At 33.8% G+C, this 19,125-nt stretch overlaps 1 protein-coding gene across 4 annotated transcripts in view; it reads left to right on the top strand.

The window, feature by feature from the left end:
- Positions 1–19,125, top strand: part of LOC143229207 (uncharacterized) — a 120,659-nt gene that overhangs the window by 62,445 nt on the left and 39,089 nt on the right. For 2 of the 4 annotated variants that reach the window (XR_013015737.1, XM_076461200.1), the window contains exon 3: positions 4,914–4,982. The exons of 1 other annotated variant lie outside the window; for it this stretch is intronic. Coding sequence is in view for 1 of the 3 variants with exons in the window: in XM_076461200.1 (XP_076317315.1) it covers positions 4,914–4,982 (69 nt within the window). In the remaining 2 variants the exon portion in view is untranslated. Of the gene's footprint in view, positions 1–3,297; positions 3,401–4,913; positions 4,983–19,125 lie in introns of those variants that run through there. One more of the 4 variants, XM_076461202.1, reaches the window with a different exon arrangement.

Genomic DNA, 19,125 nt, shown 5'->3' with positions numbered 1-19,125 from the left:
CTCCTGAACTAGGTTTCTCTACCACTTTACCCCTTACTTGTTTTGAAAGCTAGTTTGTCCTATCACTATGTGAATTGTAGTTTGAACAGATACATTTACACTTTGATTATACGCAGACAGAGACCATTACACTATTTTTTACCTTTCAAACTAATATTTTGCACCTGAACTGATTTAGGATTGCCATATCAAAGGTATTGAATACTTATGCAATTAAGAATATTCCAATTTTCTTTGAAAATCTAACTTACGTAATATCATATTTTTTTATCTTTCTCAGTTTAAAGTAGATTATGTAAATTTCTAATTATAAAGCCCCATTTGAAAATTTCATGATTGCAAGTTCGAACGACAACAAGATATGTAGACTTTGCAGGATTGACTAGTTTTTGCAAGGCACTGTAAGTAGAAGACATTTGATGGAGTCAAACTCTAATAAATAATGTGTACAGTATCTCCACTCACGTATACTTACCTTGTTTATTATCTCTATTTGCAGACTTTACATTTCCAAATTTTTTTATATATAACGAGTATCAATCCTTAAACTTCTTTGTTTACATTTTTGGTGATTGAATTTTCACTTCAAACAAACTATCTTGTTTCTGTAATATTTTATGACCCCTATTTCATTTTTAAAATAAACATTTTTTAATAATCTAGTTTTTATTTGTTATTTCCATAATGAGCATAAAAATGTATAATAGTAATACTGTCATGTTTTAAACAATTTAACTTCATGAAATACTAAGTTGGTGAATGATGCTCTGTCGGGAAAAAATGACAAATTTTGAAATGACTTCATCCCGATTGGATGGCTATTGATCCTGACATTATTGCCACAGTGTTATCGTTTACAATGTGACTATATGTATGAGCACTGTGATACATGGTGGTCAACAAACCGCGTTATGTATATGCTTGTAAAAAATACATGGCTAGCATATTTATATATTGTAGATATGGCGTGGAGTCTGTAAACACTAGATTAAAAAGACTAGTGAACTATACTGTGCCTACTTTATCTAAAACTAAATATTTTCTAAACCAAATACGTAGCTACAAAATTTGTTTAACTTTTCCCTGGAATTGCTATCATTTTTGCCATCTTGTGCTTGCACGATTTTTGCCACTCCTTATAGTCAGCTTAAGAGATGGCTACTGTATTTTTAGTATATATAAATCTCGCAATCAAGCAGTGTGAGTTATAATTCAACACTTAAGATCAGCACTCAAGGTGATTGCCAATCCGATGCTCGAAACTGAATTTGATGCTATATTTTAAAGTACGCATTAAAGATATATGTTGTGGGGAGTAGTTGACACGATTCACGATGATTTACTGTAGTTATAGACTATTTGATCCGATTAGTTTGTATTGTAAGAATTGAAAAGCAGCTGGAGATTATCATGGAGATTTGCTTGGGAATATAGTAAGTATTAACAGCTTCTGTGTAACTAAATTCTATATATTTATATTGTCTAGCCTAATACACGACTCCATTAAGCATATATAAATGTTTACCAGTAGAAAAGTAACTAATTCAAATAAAACATATACGCCTAAAATATGACTTTAAATAAAACTTTGTGCCTTTTAAAGTAATTATTCAATGAATATGTATAATTATATTTAATTTTATGTATATTGTTTTTTTTATTCCTTCAATTCATACATAATATAAGAGTTACCTCCCTAATTAGAGCGTATAAAGCATTCAATATCTACATGTTACAGTCATCTAATGTTCATCTGTTATTAGCCAGTAATTCCTTTTTTACCTTGTACATAATTTTTCTTATAGAAACACTAGATGTCTCCAAGAATACTAGCTTTCAGTATTAATGATAATATATTGTTCACATTAAAATAATAATTTTTAGCTTATTAAAAATATAGAAATAGCGTAAGAAGTACACCACATAATGTGCAAAAATCCATTTAGGTATACCACCTAAGATTTATCGTAATGCTTGCGCCTGATTGTGTTGTTAGATGGCGAAACAATAATAATAACCGAAAGAAGAACAAATGGACAATACCTGTTATAAGCCATTACACTGGTTCATGATAAATTCTGGTAAAAAAAAAGTTTCAAAGAAATTGCTAAGAAAGCCCGTTTTTCAATGCAAACTCTTTCTTTTGAAATCATATTTGATCTCTTCTTTTGTGAATACATATAAGTATTTGAGGTATTTGAGCATATTATACGTGTTATATTTGTTTTTAGTTATGAAGGACTTTTTAAATATTACGTTTGTATTGTTTCTACACACTGTTAATATTAACACGTTGTCCAGAAAGTCGTTGAGTTTACCACGTTTTAACTGCTTTCTTTCTACCTGACGGAATATTAAAATAACACATTGCAGCCTTCTTGAAAGGATTAGTAGCTGTGATATTCTTTGCTGGCCGAATTGACTATGTCTGTATATTATAACCGACGATGTTGTAAGAGAACTAGGATCATGACGTGAACTAACGACAAGTAGCCACTTTACGCGTAGAATTGAAATATTCCTTCTTGATTCAGTTTTACTGATGCTATTTGAATACAGATATAATTTAGGATCATTGTGTTTAGGTCGGGGTAAGTCTATTCTAAGAAATAGAAAACTATAGATCTAATATCTATTTTATAGAAAGTACTGTTTTTGTGTGTTGGGGAAGGGTATGAACACTGTATTTTTGTGTTTTTTTAAATACATATTGTGTTCATTTTGTTAAGTTTTTTTCCATTTTCATGGTTTCATAAACAGGCAACTGTTCTTATTTCTCGATGAAATCTGCTGTTATTAGAGTATATAACTATTCGTTACTCTTAAGGGAATCAGTTAACCTGAAAATATCCAATATGCATAAAGTTTCATATTTTCCACTGTTCATTGGAACCAGAAGTTCACTGATTAAGTGCAGTAGCCTTCCGGTGTTTCAGAGGAAGATCTTAGGGAGTATAACGCTAAAGTTAATGTTTCTATACTCTTGACAGGCACAGCAAAATAGTCTATTGTGTAAATTTGAACTTAATACCACAATTGTTTGTACATTAAGAAAGTGTATGTTTTAATACAGTTTGCGTATTTTTTAAAGCATTGATGACTATGTACTTATTTTATTGAATAACACTCTGAAGAAAACAACTTTATCAGATAGTTTTTCTTCAATTATTTCTACCGTTTTCTTAGTTGTTAGTGGTGATTTTATTAATTTTGTATCATCACTATAATGTAATACATACAGCTAAGTTTGTTTCCACCTTTCAGCCATCTGTTCATTAGACGTTTCCATTTCTTGACCAGAACCCAACTTGACACAGTGATACAAGATAACATGAGAAAGGTCATGGGGTGTTGCAACTCCTTATACAATTTCATATTGATAGGATTTTGAAAATAATAGGTATTTCTCTTCAGTAATGGTACCTTTATGCATTTTTATTACAGTTTTAAAGTTTATTATGTTAAGAAAAAATAGAAACACAATATTCTTTCGTTTGTTATAAACGAGTTTTTATTTCAGGCATCCAACGGACGGATACTCCAACTACTAACATTCAAACACGAAATGATTTAGTTTATAACTGTGTATTATCACACCTAGCCTTTACGAAATCATTACATTTATAAAACGAAACATATTTCCTCTTTCTCTTAAAAATGTCATTGTAGTTCAGGATTGCAACTAAAGGTAAAATTTTCAGCATGCAGTCCTTTAGTTTACTGTAAAATGTAACTAATAATTATTTTAGTAAAGGTTGCTAATGAAAATTGTAAATGTTGATTTTGATGCTGCAGCCACGCTCGAGCAAGAATAATTATTACTAGTTTTTGATTCCAAACTGCTCAATTCAGATTTCTTACTTTTTCATTCAATAAATATAGTTTGTTTCACATCATTTTAAGAGACCAAACTTTTCAAACGTCGTTTAATATCAGAAGCAAATCACAACGTTTCAGGTGTTTATTAAAATTCCGTCGTAAAATTAATTAATCCTTTCACTTTTAAGGTTGGTTAACACTGTTTTAAGTATTCTCTCAAACGACAGCGCCATCTTCTGGTGAACATAAAACTCGTATTCGTAGTAAAATCGTCATAAAAATAAAAATACAAAATCAGTAAATAAAAACATTCTAAAGAAAAGGAATACATGCACTTACAAGTTACGTTAAAAATATGTGAAAATTTTGTGTCTTAAAAAAGAATACCATTTTATCTTCATCACAAAACTGTCCTAGCTTTTATATTAGTTCTTTTAATATTTGACATCATATTGTTCGTAGTACAGACCCGTTAAGCCTTTCTTACTTCAAATAAAAGTTCTATTAATGTAATTAAAATAACGACCTATATCAAGAATGTATCTTGATTAACTCTGTATAGCTACTGAAGAAACTATCTTAACGAAATACTACGCTAGTAAAGATATATTATGAAAATATAGGTCATGATTCTTTTTAGTTTAATATAAATATCTCGTAATAATCTTCAGTTTGCGTTAAGCAAAGTTAAGAACTACATTCGAGAAAATCATTCTTTTAACACCAAAAACACATTGAGATGGTGATGCTTTTTAACACGTTTTCATAGTGTAATATAACAAATTTCGGTTCCCAGTGGCACAGCGGTATCTAAGTACACACATCGCTCGAAACCGGGTTTCGATACACGTGGTGGGCAGAGCAAAAATAGGCCATTTTGTAGCTTTGTGCTTAATTCTAAACAAACAAACATATCTTGCTGTTAGTGTTTTTAATGTATCATTATTTGTGACATATTATGCTGCTATTCTTGTTGTTAACTGTGTTTTTAATGTTGTGTGATCCAATCAGTAATTCTGAATTCAGACCATGGTTCTCAGTGTCTCTTTTCATTGGTTCAGACTACTCTTGCATAATTATCTAAATACTTCCAGACGAAGAAGCAGAAGGCTCAAAGGGAGAGCTTAAGAAGTTTCTTGCTGAAGAAATTAACCTTTTGAAATGTAAGTCCACCATTTACTAACTGAATTAAGTATGATACGAAACTGATTTTAAAACACAGTATTAAATCTTCCAAACATCTAGCGTAATGTATTCATATAAGTATATGAAGACACTTTACATGTACTCCTGTAATTACGTTTCAGTGTTAGTGTTGTACCAGTAATTTACGTGTATATACATATTTAGAGAGGTATATATGTATATATATATGCACACACACACACATATATATATATATATACATTTACAAGTGTCTATGCAGGCCGAGCTGGTGGAGCGGTAAAACTGGAGTTAATAACTCTAAAAATCGACAGGATTAATTTGTTTTTAATTTCCCGCAAAGCTACACGAGGACTATATGCGTTAGCCGTACATAATTTAGCCGTGTAAGGCTAGAGGGAAGGAAGCTAGTCATCACCACCCACTGCCAGCTCTTGAGTTACCAACGAATAGTAGGATTGACCCTCACGTTATAATGCCCCCATGGCTAAAAGGGCGAGCATGTTTGGTATGACGGGGAGTCGAACCTGGGACCCTTAGATTACGAGTCAAGTGCCTTAATCATCTGATCATGCCGGGTCACCTACGACAGGAAGAACAGGGTAAACAACCTATCGCGTAGTATGTATTTAACAATATAACAAAAAAAGCATAACACTCACCTTACATGGGCATGAAGAAAATGGGAAAATGTTAAAATAGATCATTGTCGATACATAAAAGCTCTATTTAGTAGGCTTAAAAATGCATTGCCATCAGTTATAGTGTACAAAATGTGTTGCGTTTTCCTAAAGCCATTATTAATATTAGAACTTCCTAGTAGACAGGATTATAGTCAAAATGTCGATTCTGAGAGATAAGTCTAAAAAATACCTTTCAAAAGAGTTGTCACTGTATTTGATTTATACTTAACATTTTGGATATTTTCACTTTCTAGAAAAATAATCTCTGATGTTTTTAACCATTTCTACTAGACATCTCCATTACGAAAATACAATATTTTTTCAATAGAGAAGCAATTATAAACATAGAAAGACTGGGCGTAGCCTGCAGGTTAAGAGGCGTTAGAGTTGTAATCTAATGGGTGCAGATTCGAATGCAATTACCAAACATGCTTGTTCTTTCATCCATGGGAGAGTTATAATGTTATAATCAATCCAATTTTTTGTTAATAAAAGAAGAGCCCAAGAGCTGGTCTTTTCCTACAAGACATTGCTACTGCTTGTATTTTTTATACAACCATCGAAATGGTAGTACTGTGGAGTTGCAAATAGTAGCATTGAAGGGTGATGGATGAGAACTGTATTAAACCAAAAGTTGGGTTTAGTATAATAATACCATATCATTTCGGATTTTATGTCCAAGAATCATATTAAGAGATGGATGCCAATTTCAATAATGGTTTTTCTATCGTTCCAGTTGATGTAAAGTACTCTAATTATTGTTTTTCTATTTATTTTATTTTTTTCTTAAATTAGAGCCTCTACCTTTCCATTAAGGACAGCAAACGGTGAAAGATGCTAAAGGTGTAAAACTTTGTGGGATTGAAAAACCAAATTTACTCCTTATCTCTTTTACTTCCTTTTTTATTTTAAACATGCGAGGCCGGCAAAACTATGGTTAAACCTGATGATGGAGAAACTCGACGCAATTTGGTTTTACTCCAGGAAGTACCTTCACAACCAGGACACATTACACAATGACTTAGCTTATTGTTTGTGCTCTAGAGTTGAATGTTTGTTTTGTGGCTATGTTTTGATTTTTTGGTTTTCAGAGAATTAAATCTATAAATATTATATATATACATACAGTCACCATTTCGCTGAAGTAAACTCAATTGTTGCGATACTAACAGTATATATTTAAATAATATAATGTAATATGTATTAACGTATTTGTTATGAAAATGCAACTCAACAAAAGGTTAAACTAAATTGATACCAGTTCGTGTATTTTTTTTACTTCACTGGTCACTTCAAATTAATCATGTTTATTTTGTGTTATTTATAAAATGCCATTATATAGTTCTACGCATCAATTAATGTTCGATGTGCGTTCTGTATTAGGTATAAAATCCCCTTTCTTTGAAACGTTTTCAAGTAATTTTATGATTAGATATCCGTGGGTTTTGTTTAGTGGAATAATTGTGCTATAACCGTTTAAAAGTTCACTTAATTTCAAAGATTGTGTAAACGGTAAGACTATTCAAAGTGTTAAATACCGTGTTCTTTTCATCAGAATTTTTAAATTAACATTTACTTTTGATCAAATCAAATTACCTAATAAGGATTACAACTAATTAAAATGTTCTGTTGGGTCGATTGTAAGTTTACGGACATACGATGCTAAAATGTGTTGTTCGATTCCCCACGGTGAGCATAGTGCAGATAACCCATTGTGTATCTTTACGCTAAGAAAAGAACAACGAACGCAGACAATGTGCATCAGCCATGACATTTGTGTTCTCTTGTATTAGCAGACATTGACTGTGTTGATTATATAAGAAAATAACCTTGACAGACCAAGAGACTAGACTGAGCTTTATTTATTTACAAAATATACTAAAGTAACTAAGTATACTTGCACACGGTCCCCAAAATGGTCCTGTTTCAAGAGGTCTCCCGTCAAGACAGCGGAAAGCCTTCTGATATATAACGCTAAAATCAGGGGTTTGATTCCCCTCTGTAGATACAGCAGATAGGCCGATGTAGCTATGCTACTACAAAACACACATTGTTTCAAGAGTTAGTGTAACCAAAATTAAGAGTAAAAAATATTTTTATTGCTTGTTTATGAAGTTCACATGTCATGCTGTATTGTAGCCTAGAGAGTGCATAATTATTCTCGTGACTCATAACATACACAAGTTTTACTAACGTCACAGCATTACAAATTACAAAGTTAGGGTGTGATATCATTTCAGTGTCTACTGACTGACTAACAGAGAACACACTAGTGTATTGTGGTGCAAACAGTTAAAATGTGACCCCTTTATGCGGCCACCTTTTGGGGAAATTATCTTGTAAGTTGACTTTTCCCTCTGTTGCCACCGTCCCTAACGAGATGTTAATAATTGCTTTTTGTTTATTTTTGGAATAAAGCACAAAGCTCCACAATGGGACATCTGTGCTCTGCCCACCACAGGTATAGAAACCCGGTTTCTAGCGGTCTAAGTCCGCAGACTTTGCGCTATGCCACTGTGGCGGGGACAGATGTTAATGAACTAATTGTCTGTGACCATTTCAGTTTTCAATCACTGTAAAGACCACAGGATCTGAAAGATGTGTGGAACAATTATAAATATAAATATTTGAAGCAATTAAATAATTTTGCCACATTCCGTAAAGTAACGATGTTTTCTTAAGTGAGTAATCGCTATGAAATTTTCAAACAAAACAACAATACACAATATGGCAAAATGTTTGACTTAAACAGAGTCTCTGAACTATGAAGACACTGAGGCATTATTGGTTAATTTGGTTGGAAAAGGAGGGAAATAAATAACTAATTCAATCTAACAAAGTTGTTGATTGTTGTTTGTTTGTTTTTTATTTCGCTAGCGTAGATAGTCCTTGTGCAGCTTTGCGCGAAATTAAAAAGCAAATCTACATTTCTACACCCTCCGAAGAGAATAGGCTAAAAAACAATCTGATATCTCCTCTAATAGCTACACTTTCTGTGGTGTTTTATAAAAATCAATGGAAGAAAAACTTTCAACTTATTTCCTTCAGGCTAAAGAGCGGAGTACTATAAAGCTTTCCAGATTGGCAGGTACTACCTATTTTTTCATTTTCTTTATCAGACTTACTTGGATAGGTGTAGTGTGCTCTATTAGTGTTAACCATGATCAATACGTTAAGAACACGAGTTAATACAATTTCTAGTGTTAAAACCTATAGTTTCTACTTCAGTTTTTCATCCTTTCATTAGATCTGTTTCTTAACTTACTATCTGCTGTTTTACTTATTGAGCACAAAAGAACGAAATGCAGATATCTTCGTTAGACAAGATCTGGCACTAGCGTCTCTCACGAGCTGCGAGCACTAAGGTTTCAACAGACAGATTAACCATAGAGTCTTGGAATTGATTTTTGTCTGACTGTAGCAGAACAAAATCGTTAAATGGGTGAAAAGTTCTTACTGTGAGGAATACGTGATCTTTAAGGGGTATTAAGAAAGAACTACTAAAACTGGCTTTTTAACCTGGGAGTTATACAAGAAATAAGCTAAGTATTTTTTTTTCACAGATGAATTTAAAGGCATTCTTTTATGTGCGGTATCAATGCGAAGATATCACCTTTTTTTACACAACTTATTTTTAGTATAAAATGCAATATATGTACATATACGTTATTTTTCTCTGTAAACTAAAGCTGAAATTACATTTGAAAAATTATTGCCAAGATATCGCAAATTACAAGTATTCTAAGCCAGAGCAAGTTACATTCGAATGTGTAAAATATAAACATAAATGCGCTTAGCAACGAACTGAATCCTTTATTTTCATATAGCTAATTTTTTACAACTGTATATTTAAGTAAAATCATCAAGTTGAATGAGATCTCATGCACATGTGAACTGAATAGCCAGATCGCAGACACTTACATGATTCAAGCACAGTTGTCCCTACTTTAGCAATGTAAGACTAGAGGATAGGCAGCTATTCATAATCATCCACCGCCAACTTTTTAACTACTCTTCTTACCAACGAATAGTGGAACTAACCATCAAAGTATAGCGCCCACACGGCTGAAAGGGCGAGCATGATCGATGGAACGAAGTTCGAACTCGCGACCCGCAGACTACGAGTCGAGTGCCCTAATTACCTGGCCATGCCACAGGCCAGCGAAGAGTGATAAATCGGTAACAACAGATAGCCCTCGAGTAGCTTTGTGCGAAATTCAAAACAAACAAACCATCCGCCACGTGAGTTCTGTTTAAATTTTTTGAACCGGCTAGTTATATGAAGTGACACTTTTATGACGCGCTCACAACCGAAATGTTGGCCATGTTCATAGGTAATAGTTTCTAAATATCTGACTCCTTCCAACCACAATTAAATATGGAAACTAATTGTCGAATAATGAAACTTAAAAACATATCAATTAATTGTATTATTAATGCAAGCAAAATCATAATCATTAATAATATTGTAGGTTTGTAAAAGATATGCCGGTAAATAATTATGCAACATATCTGAAAAACGATTAAAGAAAAAAAAAAGAACTATAACAGTTCAAATCGTAGTATAATATGTAAAAACTAATATATATATATAAACACATCCGAAAAGAAAGAGCATTATACAATGAATTTTCTGTTTTTAAGGACTAAGAGTAACCTAGTTTTATCTTGCCGGACTGTGTGTCTATGGTTCGAGTCTCGTTAACCCAAAACGTTTTCTACATTTTCAACTATAGAGGCGTAATTAAAGTGGTGGTCGAATCCCACTGTTATATTAGACCAATTTAGTTAGCAAATGATGCTGTCGACTTCCTACCTTCCCTCTGGTTTATTAATATTAGTTCAAAATTGGAAAAGACTACCGTAAATAGCCCTTGGCGCATTCAGTGCACATGTTTACGACACCAAGATAGAAAATTGTACTTCCGTTGATTTTGTGTTTAAAGTAGATTGCTGTTTGTTTTTTAGCTGATTTTACAAAATTGGGAACAACTTTTTTCTAGGTTATTTTTTACTAAACTTAAACTTCAATCAAAATTATTGTTCAGTGGTTTTTTCTGAATGAAGAATTAAGTTAGTTAAAGCAACATTTAATAATAATAGGTAATTGATGTTAGTATAAGTAAATAATACTATGTTATTAGTTCTTATTTTAATATTAAATTAGTTAGTTATCACCATTAGATTCCATCTAGGAACATCCGCAATTGCTTGCGGATTCTTCAAGAAATATTTAAGTGAGTAGGTTGTTAGCCCACTGCACCGAGCCGTCCCTAATTTAGCAGTGTAAGACTAGAGGGAAGGCAGGTAGTCATCACCACCCACCGCCAACTCTTGGGCTTCTCTTGTACTAACGAATAGTGGTATTGACCGTCACATTATAACGCCCCCACGGCTGGGAGGGCGAGTATGTTTGGCGCGACGCGGGCTCAAACCCGCGACCCTCGGATTACGAGTCGCACGCATAACGCGCTTGGCCATGCCAGGCCAAATATTAATTTACCACGTATTATTATTTATCTCAGACGCGTTTCCGATCTGTTATGTTAAGTACACTGCGTATTAAGATTTCAAATATCCGGAACTTTTAATTTTAAAGTTAATTAAATGTCAATATGTATCACGATGAGCGAATTAATTCTATGTCAGTACACAGGTACATTTCATTTGACGAGAAGCTAACTAGCTTTCTCACACGTGAGTTTTTTTGTCGACGAAAATATTTAATGTTCTCGTACTCTAGTGCATTCGTAAAACATATATTGTTAATTCTTACACTCAAGAATCTTCTACAAATTTAAAAGATTGGCGGGACTTTTGCAATATTCATTTACAAACATAAGTTACATGCATTTCTAAATATATATTTCACTAAACAAACATCGATATTAAAATAAAAATTTATTTGTAAATCCATTACAATACATGTAAGTTGTAAACCTCATTGATTTTGGCATCGTATAGGATAAATTTATAAGATATTATGTAGTGGTTGGAAAAGCCCCCTGTAAACGTGCACTAACCAACGTAATTCAAGAACATTAAGAAAAATGCATAACATTATGCTAAGCACATTAAATCTGCCATATTTCGTACCGACGACGTATTTCACCAATTCGGAAGATCATTTGGAGTACGACAAAACAGTAGTGTTGCTTTTTTTTAACATGTTATTTCGTTCTAACCCAAGGAGATGGCGGGCCAGCAGAAGATTATGCCCTCTCTTGAGTCAAGAGATATCAGTAATGATGTGGAGTTAAAAAAACGAATGTGAAGAACAAAAGGATATAGTAAAATATAGAGGTTTCTAGTGTGAAGTATTATAAAAGAGAAATGAATCGGGAGCACTGAGAAATATAAGATGAATGTATTTTAATATACGTAATGTGTGACGGTCATTGCTTAAGAGGTAACCAGCGGGTGCTAACATCGTCCGTAGAGAATGTAGAAGAGCTTGCAAGAACATCAGGGATCATTCCCTGGGAAAGAAAAATTTGGTAACATGACGAATACGAAACTAAAGCAGGTGTAAAACTAGACAATGAGGTATTGAAAACAAACCTTAGGGTATGGTGGCACAACTTCAGGAGATGAGAATCGAAAGCAGAAGAAGTACAAATTCAGGCGATATGGCTATTCGTAACTAAAACCCTTGTATGTGAGCAATAGGAGAAGTAGAATTGTATAATTGGTTGAGACACTATTATAGCAGTGGCCAAACCGAGGCTCGTGAGTCACATGCGGCTCTTTGACATGTAATGTGCGGCTCGCGGAAATATGCTGGTTAAGCTTCTTTTGCATCACAATTAATATATAAGATAAATAAAAAAATTCAAGCATTATAATTATTTACCGGGTATACATTGAAAGTCAGTCCACTGGATTAAAACGTAAGTTTAATGTCCATGCTGAGTAAATATATTTAAGAATTTAAATCCTAATTTTAATGTTAGATTTGAGTCAAGGATTAAAGAAATTTCGGATCAGTAAGGATTACAGAGGAATTGTATTGGAGAATCAGTAATCGTACAAGACGGTGCTGACAATACTAGTGGGCGTTGCTTGCGATCGCGTGATTTTGGCGTGTGTGGCTGTGTTGCGGGCAGTGAAATAAGCGGAGTTAGTGTGATACTGGACGCTGTAGAGTTTGGTTGCCTTGCGCGTGATGGAGCTTATTGTTTCTTTTCACTTTAATGTTTTAGAAGCGTCTGTAAAATTTTTGTGAAAGAAGATGGCTTCATTAAATTGTAAGAAGCGAAGTATGAAGATGAAAACAGAAATTTTAAGCCAAAGTGGATGAAGATTTTGCATTCACCGTTAAAGAAGGTTAACCTTTGTTTCTTATCTGCAATGTGTTAGTCAGCCATTGCAAAGCCAGTAACTTGAAACGCCACTATGATACAAATCACAAAAACTTTTTGTTTGATTTTCAACCTAAATCAGAATTACGAAAAAACAAGCTAACTATGTTAAAATCATCACTAAATAACCAGCAGATACTGTTGACAACGTTCAGTAAGGAAGTTGATACGACGACTGAAGCTAGTTTTGTTATATCATGGAATATTGCTCGTGCTAAACGCCCATATTCTGATAGTGAATTTGTTAAGAAGGATATAGCTGAAATTGTTGCAATGTTAGATCCAAATAACACAAAACTTCAGCGACTAATAGCACAAACACCAGCTTCACGCCACTCTACAGAGAGACGTAACTCCCAGATCAGTGCTGATGTTGCAGACAAAATGCAAAATGATTTAAAGAATTCCTTTGCATTCAGTTTAGCCCTTGGCGAATCTACAGACATACAAAACAACTCACAACTAGCGGTATTTGTTTGTTATATTTTCTCTGATGTAACTGAAAGAAGAGACGTTGGGCTTAGTGGTACAAAAAGAAACAACTCGTGGTGTTGACATAAAAATACGCTTGGCAGAGTCTTAACAAATGCTGATATTCCACTGGATAAGCTCCTTAGTGTTGTAACATATGGAGAACCTGCAATGGTGGGGAAAAATGTATGATTAATTGCACTTATGAAAAGTGATCCCAGCTTTCCAGAATTCTCCCTGTTCATTGCATTATTCGTCGTCAACAGATTACAGCCAGCTACTTCAAGTATGAAGATGTTATGAAATTTGTTCTTGAAATTGTCAATTTCATACCCACTGACAGTTCAAAAATTTTATTAATGAACTGGAGCTTAAAGGTAAACCCAATAATGTTTCTTTCTACTGTATGAGGTGGTTGTCAACCATCAATGTCTTAAATAGGTTTGTGGATCTGATGGAGCCTATTATTACTTTTCTTGAAGAAAGTAAAATATTCTAACCTCAACTGGAAAATGATGAATAGATGGAAGATCTAATGTTCCTTACTAATATAATGAATCATCTACAAACTCTCAGCCTGGCACTCCAGGGGAAGTATAAGATTGTTTCTGATCCTACTCAGACAATTTTCAGCTTTCTGAATAAAATAAAGAGACATATTGTCAAGAAACTTCAGTTACTTTCCCAATCTCAAAAGGAGAGTAAATAAATTCCCTGATATTGAAATAAAATACCACAAACTGGAGGAATAAAAAGATAAATTACAAGGACTGCTTGATAATTTTTTAGACAGGTTTGAGGACTTGCAGAAGCTGAATCCCTGCTTCGCCTTAATTGTAAATCCATTCATGATTGATGTGATCAATGATGGTTGTCCAATTTTCGAACCTTTGGTTACAGTTCAATCTGCTGTAGAAATGGAGCTAATAGAACTACAGGAGGACCTGGGACTAAAGATGATCCATAAATCCCATTCTAGTGTTGAGTCCTGCAAGTTCCAGCAAGTTCCAGAAATAAAATATCCTGAACTGAAGAAAACCAGTATGCGACTCATCCAAATTTTCAGCACAACATACTGCTGTGAATCAATGTACTCTGTAGTGAAGTTTGTGAATTCGAAGCATCGTGCAATTCTTACAAATTAACATCTGACGGAACTAATTCGTGCAGCCTTGACAACATATCAGCGGGAATTTCAACGACTTACAAGACCTCTACTAGCAGTAAACAGCCTGGTAATTGTATCAATATCTGTTTGTGCCAAAAAAATATTGTGATAAGACTAAAATGTTATAATATGGTACCTGATTAAAACATCTTTAATTTTATTGTTTTACATATTTTTCTCCATGTTTTAACCAGATATTTATGAAGACAAATAAATATCGTCAAAAATAACTGTTTTTATCCCTTTTATTTTTATTCTTGGCAGTCTCCTTTAATGTTAACGAAATGCAAATTTACATATTTTTAAGATTTTTCCGTAGTTTATTACCGTATTAAATACGCTCAATACAGTTAAAACAATAATCAGCCAGGAGTTTGAAAAAATTTGGTATATACACTGCTGGCCAAAATCTTAAGGTCAATGAACATAATGAAAAAAATTGCATTTTGCGTTGTTAGACTCAACCACTTATTTGGGCAGAGCTTCGAAAGATGAAAATAAGAAGAGAGAAAATAAAAATAAAAAACTTTTTAGCATCTAATATGGAAATGTGAATACCAGGAAATTAGCCTAAATACTAGCTGGTCAAAGGTTTAAGACCATACTGAAACGAAGCGTTAATCGGTAAACACGTAACAAAATTTAGTCATTTGTGTTCAAGCATTAGCGTTGTCAACATCTCCCACTGACATCTTCTGTGTTACATTGGGTAAAAACATGGCAAAGGCTAAAACGTTGACAGAGTTTGAATGTGGCAGAATTATCGAACTGCAAAAGCAAGGTCTCTCTCAACGTGCCATCACTGGTAAGATTAGGCATACTAAACCTGCTGTTGCAAATTTTTTAAAAGACCCTGAGGGATACGGAACGAGAATTTCAAGTGGTTGGCCCAAGAAAATGTCGCCGGCGTTGAGCAGGAAGATTCGACGGGTTCTCTGGCAAGACACTAGCTGATCGTCGAACCAGATTATGGCCCTCACGGACTCAGAATGCAGCTTAAGAACAATAAGACGGCATCTACAAGAGAAAGGTTTTAAAAACCGTAAACGTCTTCAAAGGCCACGCTTCCTTCCACACCACGAAACAGCTCGGTTAAACTTTGCTGAGAAGCACCAAACATGGGACGAAGAAAAGTGGATGAAGGTTTTATTCTCTGATGAGAAAAAATTAACCTCGATGGAAGAGATGGCTTCCAACGTTACTGGCACCATAAGGATATTCCACCGGAGACGTTTTCGGCACGACACAGTGGAGGAGGTTCCATCATAATCTGAGGTTCTTTCTCCTTCTATGGAACAATGGAGCTTCAGGTTATACAGGGGCGTCAAAGAGTAGCTGGCGACATTGGCATGTTGGAGAGAGCATCTTATTGACTGAAAACCCTCGCTTGAGTGGAAATGACTGGATATTTCAGCAGGACAACTCTGCAATCCACAATGCCCGCAGGACAAAGGACTTTTTCATGGCGAATAACGTGATTCTTTTAGGCCATCCAGCGTGTTCGCCCGAACTGAACCCCATTAAAAAATGTTTGGGGTTGGATGGCAATGGGTGTCTATAGAAATGGACGTCAATTCAAACAGTGCATGATCTTCGTGAAGCCGTCTTCACCACTTGGAATAACATTCCAGCCAGCCTTCTGCAAACGCTTATATCGACCATGCCAAAGCGAATGTTTGCAATTATTTGCAATGACGGCCGTGCAACTCACTACTGAAACCTCTTGTTGGGCATTTACTACCCTGTTTAGGACTTCTTTTGGTATGGTCTTAAAATTTTGACCAGCTAGAATTTTGGCTAATTTCATAGTGTTCACATTTTCCCTATTAAATGTTATTTTTTGTTATTTTCCTTTTACTTATTTTCATCTTTCGAAGCTCTACTCAAATAAGTGGTTGAGTCTAACAACGCAAAACACTTGTTTTTTCTTTATGTTCATTGGCCTTAAGATCTTGGTCAGAAGTGTATTGAAACTAATTCAAATTAAGAGTTTAAAAACTACATACATAATAAATATTATTACGTGCATGTATTTCTTAATGTTTATATAAAATATATGTAATAAAATTTGTATAACAATAAAAACGTGTGTGTAATATTTGTTTATGTATTGCGGCTCTCAAACATCTGAAATTTATCGCATCTGGCAAGTTTGGCACCCCCTGCGATATTATATTATCAAATTACATTAGCTACAACTTTTATGATGTGAAACAAACTGTCATAATATAAAAGACTGTTTAGTGTAAATATTATTAATTATATTTTTTGTGAATGAATATTTTTTATTGCTTAGTTTGTTTTTGTCTCTTTTTTTTAAGTTAAAAACAGACGAGTATTGGAAATTTTGTTTGTAACTCAATGACGTCGAGAATATAGCGAACACACGATATTGTTACAAACATATACTGTACATAGTGTGAGTTGAGTGGGAAAATACAAAGACCAAAGCAGATGAGGACAAGAGCGAAGTCACGTAAAATAAAAGTTCGGGCGAAGAAGGAAAGCCTAACGATTGATATATATTAGAGTGGGGTTAACCGTGTTAAAAGATATAAGAACAATAGTTTATATCGTCAAAGAGAGTTCTAAAGTAATTGAACTTACATGTGTATACTTTGACAAAAGGTTGACGTTTACTGGGAGTAGACCTAAATACGAAAAATGAGCAGACGATTTTAGAAGTACAGGATACAACCGTGGTAACTCGACGAAATGTAAGTTCGGCTTGTCACCTGAAATTCTAAAGCAAGATAATAGGCCTAAATGAACTTTTGACAAGTCTGGCTAATGATATGCTTATGACCGTAGTGTGAAGTATTAGTTATACATACGTTTAACTAGTTCTGAATATGTATATATTATTTTGAAAACAAATAAAATGAGTACTGTTCGTTTATTATATCCGAATGTACCGCCAACAAGTCGTAAACATCTACTGTAGAATAATCCTGAGCTTCAAAATAACACAATATATATTTGTACTATTAAAAATACAAGGACCTTTAATAGACAATTGGTGATCGTAACGTAACTTGAAATATAATTGTTATAATGTCTATATATGTTGTAACGGATTTACTGTTATATATTTATTTTAATATCTACGTTTGTTTCAGTTTGATGCAGGTAATGTATATTCTCTAAATTTGTGGAAAATTCTTGGGTGTAAGAATCTTCAATATATGTTTTACATTGTTGCCACCTGAAATTTCGAGAAACTCGCCTGAACTTTATAAATCAGAGCGGTTTGTTTGTTTGTTTTGGAATTTCGCACAAAGCTACTCGAGGGCTATCTGTGCTAGCCGTCCCTAATTTAGCAGTGTAAGACTAGAGAGAAGGCATCTAGTCATCACCACCCACCGCCAACTCTCGGGCTACTCTTTTATCAACGAATAGTGGGATTGACCGTAACATTATAACGCCCCCACAGGTGGAAGGGCTAGCATGTTTGGCGCGATGGGGATGCGAACCCGCGACCCTCAGATTACGAGTCACACGCCTTAACACGCTTGGCCATGCTGGGCCAAATCGAAGCGGAAAGACATCTTAATTCAAAATATTGTTTGGTCGCTATAATCAGCACACGATAAACCTTGGAAGTGATAATTATGATTAACCGTAAAATTACAGAATTTGACCAAGAATGTTTATACATTTCGAACATTATAAACCGTACAACTTTATGAAATCAACTTCGGATGTTAGTATTTCTAAGAAGCCATCGCACGCATAACTTCAATAAAGAAAACGTACATATGAAGAATAGAGCTAGCTAGCATTCCCATCAAGTGAAGTTTGTCTGCGTGTCAACATAAAAGTAATTTGAGCCTCATGGACTGAATATTGTTTGAGAGTTTTGAAAACGTTTATATATAAATAATTATTTGTAATAACCATTATCATAAATTGTATTGTAGTTTGTATATTAAAATATATTTGTTTTAAGAAAGAAAAATGCGAGTATCAATCGTGTTGGCAAATATCATAAATTTGATACATATTGATGTTCAGTTAACTTCAGTTATTATAATATGTAACATTAATAAACTGGGAGCTCGTGTCCGAGATCTGAATCAGAGACAAAATTCTTTCTAAATTAAAATTCAAATCTTAATTCGGTTTGTATTTATCAGTGCCAATAAAGTTTCATCATGTCTGATTATCAAGGTTTTCTTGAATCACCCTCCTTCAAATAACTATAAAGATATAAGAAAAGTGAGTTACTCGAAAATGCCATAGTTTTAGAATTAGAAATTAAGAAATCAATGAAAAACAATGAACATACTGTTAAAATACTAGTGGATGATAATATGTTGTCTCAGGAAACTTTAGAGGAATGTTCTAGTGTCTCCACTAGCCAAAGAGAATTGAGTGATAAAAATAAGTTAGCAATCTACTGAAAACTAAAAAAAATGGAGCTTGAACAAGCTCGAATCGAAGTTGAAAGAGGAAGTAT

This window comes from Tachypleus tridentatus, chromosome 10 (assembly GCF_004210375.1).
Source record: "Tachypleus tridentatus isolate NWPU-2018 chromosome 10, ASM421037v1, whole genome shotgun sequence".
NCBI classification, from domain to species: domain Eukaryota; kingdom Metazoa; phylum Arthropoda; class Merostomata; order Xiphosura; family Limulidae; genus Tachypleus; species Tachypleus tridentatus.
The sequence above is the reverse complement of the archived record's forward strand: the minus strand, read 5'-3'. Positions and strand labels throughout refer to the sequence as shown.